This window comes from Alosa pseudoharengus, unplaced genomic scaffold (assembly GCF_046254945.1).
Source record: "Alosa pseudoharengus isolate Yale_2024_CS ecotype anadromous, Long Island Sound unplaced genomic scaffold, YU_APseudo_1.1 YU_APseudo_1.1_scf_10, whole genome shotgun sequence".
In the NCBI taxonomy this organism is placed as follows: Eukaryota; Metazoa; Chordata; class Actinopteri; order Clupeiformes; family Clupeidae; genus Alosa; species Alosa pseudoharengus.
The window spans coordinates 25,756,749-25,766,748 of NW_027468565.1; the positions used below are offsets into that span (position 1 = coordinate 25,756,749).

The 10,000-nt window shown below is 42.3% G+C and overlaps 1 protein-coding gene across 1 annotated transcript in view; it reads right to left on the minus strand.

The window, feature by feature from the left end:
- shank3a (SH3 and multiple ankyrin repeat domains 3a) overlaps positions 1–10,000 on the minus strand; it is a 222,042-nt gene that overhangs the window by 165,056 nt on the left and 46,986 nt on the right. Inside the window, exon 3 of the mRNA XM_076269060.1 lies at positions 4,771–4,842. Within this exon, the coding sequence (XP_076125175.1) occupies positions 4,771–4,842 (72 nt within the window). The remainder of the gene's footprint in view (positions 1–4,770; positions 4,843–10,000) is intronic.

A 10,000-nucleotide genomic window follows, 5' to 3' on the forward strand; every position in this document is an offset into this window, starting at 1 on the left:
TGGCATGTCCTGTACTGCGGTGATGTGTGTGTGTGTGTGTGTGTGTGTGACCGCTTGGCATATTCTATGCTGCTGGGACACTGAGAACAGCTGGCATGGGAATAGATGCTGCCTCATCTGGCATAGATCTGTGTGTGTGTGTGTGTGTGTGTGTGTGTGTGTGTGTGTGTGCGGGAGCGGGTGTGTGTGTGTGTGTGTGAGTGTGTGTATGTGTGTGTGTGTGAGTGTGTGGTTGTGTGTGTGTGTGTGATCCAGCATTTGATCAAAAGTATCAGCACCTGATCAGTATTAGAAATCCCCTGTAATGTAATAAACCTCTGCCCAGCTTGGTCTGTCCTGCCATCCCCCTCCCTCCACACACACACACACACACACACACACACACACTTCCTTTCAGCTGGAGGCTCTGACTGATGAAAGAGCTCCTTTCTAAAGCACGTCCATCATATGACCACATGAATTCATACATTCTCTCTCTCTCTCCTTTTTCTCTCTCTCTCCCCCTTTCTCTCTCTCCCTTTCTCTCTGTGTTTCTGTGTCACTCTTTCCGACCTCTCCCTATCTCTCCAAAATGTAACATGTAAATATATAGACCAAGACCACAAACAGCGTTAACAAAGTACACATACTTTCACTCACTGTCTTTCTTCTCTGTGTGTGTGAGTGTGTGTGTGTGTGTGTGTGTGTGTGTGTGTGTGTGTGTGTGTTTGAGTGTGCGGGGTGAGGCAGACGAGTGAAAGCGAGAGTGAAAGAGAGTGACAAAGATAGAAAGAAAGAGAGAGGGAGAGAGAGAAAAAGAGAGAGGGAAAGAGAGAGGGGAGAGGGAGAAAAAAAGAAGGAGAGAGAGAGGGAGAGGTTGTGACAAAGAGAGAGGGAGAGAGAGAAAGAGAGAGGGAGAGAGAGAGGAGAGAGGTTGTGACAGAGAGGGGGAGAGAGAGAAAGAGAGGGAGAGAGAGGAGAGAGGGAGAGAGAGAGAAGGAGAGAGAGAGGGAGAGGTTGTGACAAAGATAGAGGGAGAGAGAGAGAAAGAGAGAGAGGAGAGAGAGAGAAGGAGAGAGGGAGGGAGAGGTTGTGGCATCGTCATGTCTCGTATCAGTTCCAGGCCCCAGCGGTAAATAAAGTGAATGACTGTAAAGTAGGCTAATGCCTGACCCTAGTACACTCCACTGCACATCATGCCCTGCCTGTGTGTGTGTGTGTGTGTGTGTGTGTGTGTGTGTGTGTGTGTGTGTGTGTGTGTTTCAAATGACTTCCCTGTAGGGTGTGTATGTGTTTGAGTGCATGCATGCATGCATGCGTGTTTGTGTGTGTGTGTGTGTGAGAAGTGTGTGTGTGTGAGAAGTGTGTGTGTGTGAGAAGTGTGTGTGTGTGTGTGGGGGGGGGGTATCTCTGATAACTTCCCTGTGGCCAGTAGGGAAAGTCAATAACAGCTAATAAAGGACAGTATGTCAATAATATGTGAACATTTGTTATTATTCAGTGGCTGCTTATTTGCTGCAAGGACCCTGAGTAACACACACACACACACACACACACACACACACACACACACACACACACACACATAGCACTAATTCTGTCTAAATGCTCTATGCAATATAGTAGTCAACTAGTCAAGTCAAGTCAAATCAACTTTATTTATATAGCGCATTTCATACACAGAGGTAATTCAATGTGCTTTACATAAACAAAAGCAAGCAGGAATAACTGAAAAAAGCATAGAAGGGCAATAGTCAAAGAATAGTTTAAAAAGTAAAGAATAATAATAAAGATCATACACACAAGGTAAAAGGTATAGTTCCACATAAAGCACTAATCCTGTCTAAATGCTCTATGCAATATAGTATAGTTCCACATAGAGCACTAATCCTGTCTAAATGCTCTATGCAATATAGTATAGTTCCACATAGAGCGTGTTTACATCCCGGTTCCCGGTTATTATCCCGGTTTGGATCGGGATGTTTACATGATCACAGAGAAACCTGGATATTCATATTCCTGTTTACATGGTCAGTACTTGTATCCCGGTTACCAACAATAAAGGTCTACTGGCACAGTCTCAAGCGTTAGCGTATAAAGTTACTTTGCATGTTAGCAGATTGGCTATCGTAAAAGCCCCTTTAGTTTGACAATTCTAAAACAACAACGTTTTTTAATACTTCAAAATAACATTTGATCAATGAACCTTACATTTTTCAGTAGCCATAGGTGTGTAGATGTTAACAAAATTTGAACACTACACAGCTATCAACAGTAAAAGCTAGTCTCTCCTATTCTCGTGAACGATCGAGCAGTGTAGTCGTCATGTCCATAGTTACTATTTCGGACATTAAGATTAGCCTATTACATTAGCCTGCTATGTAACAGCTGAACCTGCTACAGGGAAAATAAAAATCGCTCTGCCCGTTTACGGAGAGCCGGATCACTCCCTATTAACTCCATTGTACCTGCAATATGTTGCAGTTCCGCTAGGGGCGATCACGAATAAGTGCAAAAACAATGGGGGTCTATGGAGCTAGACGGCTAAATTTGTCGTCTTTCACCTGGTTTCTGCAAGCTCAATATGGATTATAGGTCAAAAGTTTAATGAACGAGTAGTCACGTCCTTTCGATTTCTTACAGGTTGGGTCGTTGTTGCCCACAACACACTAGCTTTCTGCTAATGAATGACGTCATTGACACATTTGAAAGGCTTTTTAGAACAAATAAGTGACTCAAAAAATATAATACTCAGCGGTTTGTATTTTCTCTGCCCCCTCTTTTGACTGCAACATTCGAATTTCTGGGCAAAAAATTATATCCCGAGAAAAGTGGATTTGAGGGGTGCAGCTCCATAGGCCTCTATTCATTCTGCACTTATTCGTGAGCGCCCTCATGTGGAACCAGAAAAGGAACTGCAACCAGTTCAGAAACCGGAAGTTTCCCGAGAGTGGCGGTTCTCCCCTTATTAGACCAAAAAGTAATTGTTATCTCTCCATTAACTCCCGTTCATAATTTTTTGAAAGAAGTAGAAAGGCGCTACTTCGGCTCTCTATATTACCGTGTGCAGTATCATTTTGACAAAGAGGATTTAGAATCTATACAACCAATCACTCTTCCACTGTCCTGAATTCAAATCTCCTGACGACGTATGTACCACGGGAATAGGAGAGACTAGCTTACTGTTGATAGCTGTAGCCTATGGCTACTGAAGCAATCATTGCTATTATATAGTCATAAATATGGACATGACAGCTTCATGGAGATATAATGGACATGACGACTGCACTGCTCGATCGTTTCTTTTTGCAAACAATGAAAACACCAAAGAAAAAGTTTTCGTTTCTGTGGATTTTGCCGCAGCCATGGTTTTAAATTGTATTTACGTCGGCAATGTTACTACTGCAGCTGTTCACTTGTTACGTCCGAAACTGCGCCTGCGCATATAGCCAGCTGCAGTCAGAAACCGGGATAAGGTGTATACATGGAACAGTATCCCGGTTTCTTCCGGAGTACTCCACCTAGCATAACCGGGATAGTCAAAACCGGGATAATGGCTTATCCGGGTTTCTGAAATCGGGATATGATGTTTACATGCGCAAACACAAAACCGGGATACTTTAAAATCCCGATAATAACCGGGATACTGAAGTGCATGTAAACACACTCATAGAGCACTAATCCTGTCTTAATGCTCTTTTCTCTCACTCTTTAACACACACACACACACACACACACACATTCACATTCCCTGAGACATAACAATGAGGGCCGAGTGTTGCTTTTCGGAGATGTTTGCCCTAATTTCAGAACTGTCCAAACATTTTCAGGCCCTCACACTCTCTCTTTCTCTCTCACAAACACGCACACACACATACACACACACACACACACGAATTCAAGCAAACATGTCCCTGTTAGTTTTCTGTTCAACACAGACATCCCCAAACACAAACAGAGACTGACCTCACAATGAGCCAAAGCCAGCACACACACACATACACACACTCTATATCTCTCTCTCTCTCCCTCTCTAATAAACACACACACATACACACACACACATACATGTTGTGTAACCATGTGTGAAGCACACCTCCCCTGCTAATTATTCACTGGTAGGAGAATGCCGGTTGATATTTTGGGTGAGATGATGTTGGCGTCACCTCAAGGTAAAAAAAAAAAAATGCTCCAAGCAGCTTTTTGAGTCTCAACTGAAATATGCCAACAGCCCTTCTGTGCCACCAGCTCCTCTACAGCACTGAACACATCAGAGCCGACAACTCCACACACACACACACACACACAAACACACACACACACGCACACACTCACTGCTCAACCTAACCATCACAGCATGCAAAAACATACTACCCTGAAAACACATGCAGATCAGGTCACTGGCACAGGGTCTGTGCAAGGTAGACACCCTTGCCTCATCTACAGTACAGCTACTGCATTGCACAGCTATTCAGACATCACATTCCATTCCCATACGTCATTGTGCTGCGTTACAACAATCTAGCTATACATTCTGTATACAATATATTGTCTTATTTAATTTATTTGACATACAGATATCAATTGCAGGGTTCAGTCTCCCTTGAACAACTTGTGTTGAGTGCCTTGCTCAAGGGTACAACAATGGCGGCCGGGAATCGAACCCACGACTTGCAAAGCATTCTCAGAGAGCCAGTACGCAGCATATAGCCTACTGTATAGTTGGCAGTGATGGCAGCGCATCATCGGCGAAACACAAGGTGTGTGTATGTGTGTGTGTGTGTAGCCTACCTTGGTGTGTAGTTTAGCCAGCTGCTTGTCGTCCAGGTGCGTCTGGGTATACACACGCCTCTTGTAGCGAAACTGAAAGAGAAGAAAACACATATGCACAACTCTAAGACAGGGACAGCAGTGCAAGGGGGAGATTTGGAGTTTTTAGTAACCACCTCCACTTTGGCAACTTTACAGTAACAGCAGCTTGAAATCGAATCTGACTGAAGAGCAACATCAAATCGAGCTGCATAGGCTACCGAGGGGAAGAGATTTTAGGACTTTCAATGAAGAAAATTATCTTGTGTTGATCTTTTCATTTGTCCTGATAACAGTACTGAATAAAGAGCCTATTCTTTTATTCACTGTTGTCACTATGCCAATGTAGGCTACATAATGCTTTATTTAATCAGGTAAGTCCCATTGAGAATTGAGTGTACATAAGAATGAAACTTCACGGGCAAAGTGATTGAATATAAAATTATAGTAGCCTACAATTTAGAGATAATAATAAACAATAAATAAAGACAAATAATAAAACAATCGCTCAACACAAACCATTTGTTTTTACTTATTGCTTTTATTTATTTAAATTTAAATAAAAGCAATAAGTAAAAACAAATGGTTTGTGTTGAGTGATTATGCAGAGAGAGAGAGAGAGAGAGAGAGAGAGAGAGAGAGCAAATACGAGTTTGAGTTTTTACATTGCGATTCACGTTATTATTTACAACGGACAAATTTATCTCTATCTATCTTATGCTCATTTGGCTTCCCCTGAACCTTTCCCCGCGCCACACTCTGGGTGTAACCTAGCCTAGCATAGTCAGAGGTGTAGCTTAGCCTAGCGTAGTCAGGGGTGTAGGGTAGCTTAGCCTAGTGTAGTCAGAGGTGTAGCCTCACCTAGCCTAGCGTAGTCAGAGGTGTAGCTTAGCCTAGCCATGCGTAGTAAGAGGTGAAGACTAGCCTAGCTTAGAGTAGTCCGAGGTATAGCAGAGAATGTCTAATAAGGGGAGAACTGCCACTCTCGGAAAACTTCCGGTTTCTGAACTGGTTGCAGTTCCTTCTGTGGTTCCACATGAGGGCGCTCGTCCACGAGTGCAGAATGCATGGAGGTCTATGGAGCTGTACCCCTCAAAATCCACTTTTCTCGGGATATAATTTTTTTTCAAGTAATTTGAATATTGTATTCGAAAGGGGAGGCAAAGAAAATACACTTGGTTGAGTATTATATTTTTTAAAGTCACTTAATTGTTCTAAAAAGCCTTTCAAACGTGTCAATGACGTCACTCATTAGCACAATGCTAGCGTGTTATGGGCAACAACGACCCAAACTGTAACAAATCAAAAGGACATAAGTACTCGTTCATTCAACTTTTGACCTATAACCCATGTTGAAGTTATACAAACTACAATCAAATCTGAGATTTGTCAACGACAATCAGGTGAAAGAGACAAATTTAGCCGTCTAGCTCCATTGACTCCCATTCATTCTGCACTCATGGCGATCGCTCCCAGTGGAAATATGGTGGAACTGCAACCAAAATTCGGTACAATGGGACTTAATACGGAGTGACAAGGCTCTCCGTAGACGGGCTCTGGGTATAGTCAGAGTTGTAGCCTAGCCCAGTGTAGTCAGAGGTGTAGCCTAATCTAGCCTAAAGTAGTCAGAGGTGTAGCCTAGCCTAACCTTGAGTTTGATTAGCCTAGCATAGTCAGAGGTGTAGTTAGCCTAGCCTAGTTATAGGTGTAGCCGAGCGTAGTGTAGTCAAAGTGCAGCCACACAGGAGAACTTACGCCCTGATGACAAAAAGCTACAACACATGAAGACCACATGGAAAAGGATTGTAACATACTGTATAGGATTAATTTGCAGTGTGTGCTTGTGTATGTGTGTGTGTATGTGTGTGTGTGTGTGTGTGTGTGTGTGTGTGAGTGACAGAGAGTTTCACACCTAAACCCAGACCACACACACACACACACACACAAGCACTCACCGTAGCTGCTGCTGGTCGAGGTGCTTGAGGTTTGCCTGCGGGTTTCTTCTCATACCAATGTGTACATTGCCATGAAATCATGAGTTTGAGAATAATCCAAACAACACGTCTCCTCCTCCCTGCCATCGCACGTGTGTGTGTGTGTGTGTGTGTGTGTGTGGATGTGTTTGGGCATGTAAGTCCTCACACCAAATAAAACCACACACAACTACTATCTAACTACTAACTACTATCGCCATGCTCAGTGTGTGTGAACTGGTGAAACAAACTTCATTGCAATGGGATGGGCCTTTTTGCACGTGCACCCACGTGCATGCACACACACACACACACACACACTCTATCTTACTGTTTAAACTAACCACAAGTACAACAGAGATAAATCTATACAGCATTATTGCGGCTGTGTGTGTGTGCATGCGTGTGGAGGGGCGGGTGTTGTGTGTGTCTGTGTGTGTGCTTTAGCAGATGATTAGCATCTGAGAATGAGTAGATGTTCTATGAATCAATTAATCAATCTCTTCTTCAACAGGACCCCCTGGTGGGAAACACTGTGAGTGTGTGTGTGTGTGTCTGTTTGTTTGTGTGTGTGTGTTGTGTCAGTGCAGTGGAGCATGCTGGGAAGCTACTGAATATCACACAGGTTTAACCCTGATAGAAAGACACACACACACACACACACACACACAGACACACACACATATTGCAACAGGAACAGGAATGGCCCTGAGCTAACAGATTAGTTGATGTATGAGTGTGTGTGTATGTTTCTGTTTCTGTGTGTGTGTGAGAGAGAGAGAAAGCAGAAGAGAGCGAGTGTGTATGAGTGTGTACGAGTGTGTGTGTGTGTGTGAGTGTGAATGAGTAAATTGGTCACGTGCTGCATCCATGTGACATGGCAACAGTTGTTTTCTACTCTTCAAATAACTTCACATATGTGACCAGGCATGGAAAAACAGGCTCAAGTCGCAGAGACGCAAGTCGCGAAAAACGACTGAAGTTTTTTTTTTCAAAATGAGTTATTTTCGTTTTTTTGCAGAATGTGCAAGGTGAAGTCCTAAAGACGCAATTCCACGTTTCAGATAACAGCATTGGTTGCTTTAAAAGTGTATATTTTGTCTTTGAAAATGGTTAAGTTTCAGGAAGTAAACCAGCGTTTGAATTGGGCGTGACTATTAGTGCTCTTTTGTTCTGTCGGCCAATCGGCTGTATGCTAGAAGTAACCTCATGGCTACTTACTGAACCAGCATGCTGTTTGTTTACAATTGGAATGGAGATGGACAAAGCACAGCGGATTGCAGATGAGCTGAATCGGATGATGAAGGTGACTGCATTACACTGGAGAACATCCCTAATCTAGAGCTGACCTTAGCCGAAGATAAATACAACAAGGAAGAATCTCTCGGTCTGGCAGCAGAGGAGCTAGATCGTAAGATATCAGATGATATCTCCACAGTTACATTTGACGGGGATAAAGTTTGTGTGTTAGAAACTTTATCCATTGCTACTAGCTAACGTAGGCCTACTGTCGTTTAGGGCTGGGCGATATGGCTGAAAACTGTATCACTATATAAGTATTTCATATCAGTCGATATCGATAATTATTGATTTAAAAAAAAAAAATCTATTTCAGATAAGGACCAGAAGGGGAAAAAAGTTAAATTTAAACACTTTTATTTTAAACTTAACCTTCCTCTGATTTGAATCACCTCAGTTATCAATCAAAGCAAACAGGGAAAAGAAATAGCAACACAATCATGAAAAACACTCAAATAAATAAATGTGCACATAAGTCTGAATGAGCAGCACTAGTTGAAGCCTGGAAATATTGTAAACAAAGTAGCCTAGCTTAATTTGCTAGTTTATCATAGTCTACTGGTTAGACTGTTCAGTTTCCCCACTGTTTAAGTTTCAAACTAGAATGTAATGCCAGAGGAATTACAATAGTGGATTTGTTGGTGGGGAAATGTTGGTGGGGAAATTCTTGGAAAAAAATCTTTGAGTTCATACAAACCCTCGTACCAAAAGACCTTGTGTGTCAAGGCGTTCTTGAGATATAATACTCAAGGTGTTTTTGACCTTGACATTTGACCTTTGACCTCCAACATCAATTTACTTCATCTTTGAATCCATACAAATACTCATACCAAATTTCAGGCATGTATGTCAAGGCATTCTTGAGAAATCACACTCAGAGTGTTCATTGACTTGACCTTTGACCTCCAACATCAACTCACTTCATCTTTGAGTCCATACAAACACTTGTACCAAATTTGAAGCATATGCGTCAAACCGTTCTGGAGATATAAATGCGCAAAGCATGAGATATGGCTGTGACTTTTATTTTGACACACAACGATACAAGGATACAAGGAAGTTTATTGTCACATGCATATAGTTACTGGAAGTAAGAAATGCAGTGAAATTATGTCTGGTGTCAGCCTATTTGTGCATTTATGGGGAGGGGGTAAAAAGTGGAGTAGAAGAGGGGTTTAGTAGATTAAGTGGCAAGGGCTGCACACTCTCTTGTGCTGTGTATGTAGGAAAGGGGGGCAAGGCCGTAGCCATGATGTCAACATTGGGGGGGACCAAATCTGTGGTGCGGTGTGAATTTCAATAACAGAATTTCAATACATTTCCTGCCATGCAAAAATATTATTAAAATCACAAACAAGTCATTAGTTAAGTCAGTCAATTAGGATATACCAAACTTTTGACGAAAATAGGCACGGATGGATTATGAACCCCTGGGCATAGATGCAAAAAAAACCTCCCCTGTTAAGATAGGGGGGCCTGGGGGCATACTTCCCCGGAAGACTTGGAAAAAAAAAAATGACCCTTTATATTATGACGACTTGTGAGTTTTGTGGAAATAGAAGAGATTAGCGGAGAAGCAACTTCACACAGTCTTAGGCTTCAGGGCGCCCTGAGCTCTTGGGCCCAGTAGGCCCATTCAATAATCCATCCCTGGATATAGACCTTTGGTATGACTCCATTTGTCTCCAAAATGTATATTTTAAAAGAAAATACAAACTAGAGTATCTTTGATAACCTCTATATTACACTGAATGCTTACTCATAGGTTTGGACCTAGCCCAATCATATTTTGTATTTTGATTTTATTATTCTGGCGGCTAATCACACAATTTTAAGGTTGTTTGAAAGGGATGGGATTCAATATAGGCTACTAAGCCAGGTCCCTCTTCTGTCTGACTCACCTCAAGTTACCCTATGCATTATAGGCTGGTTTCTGACAG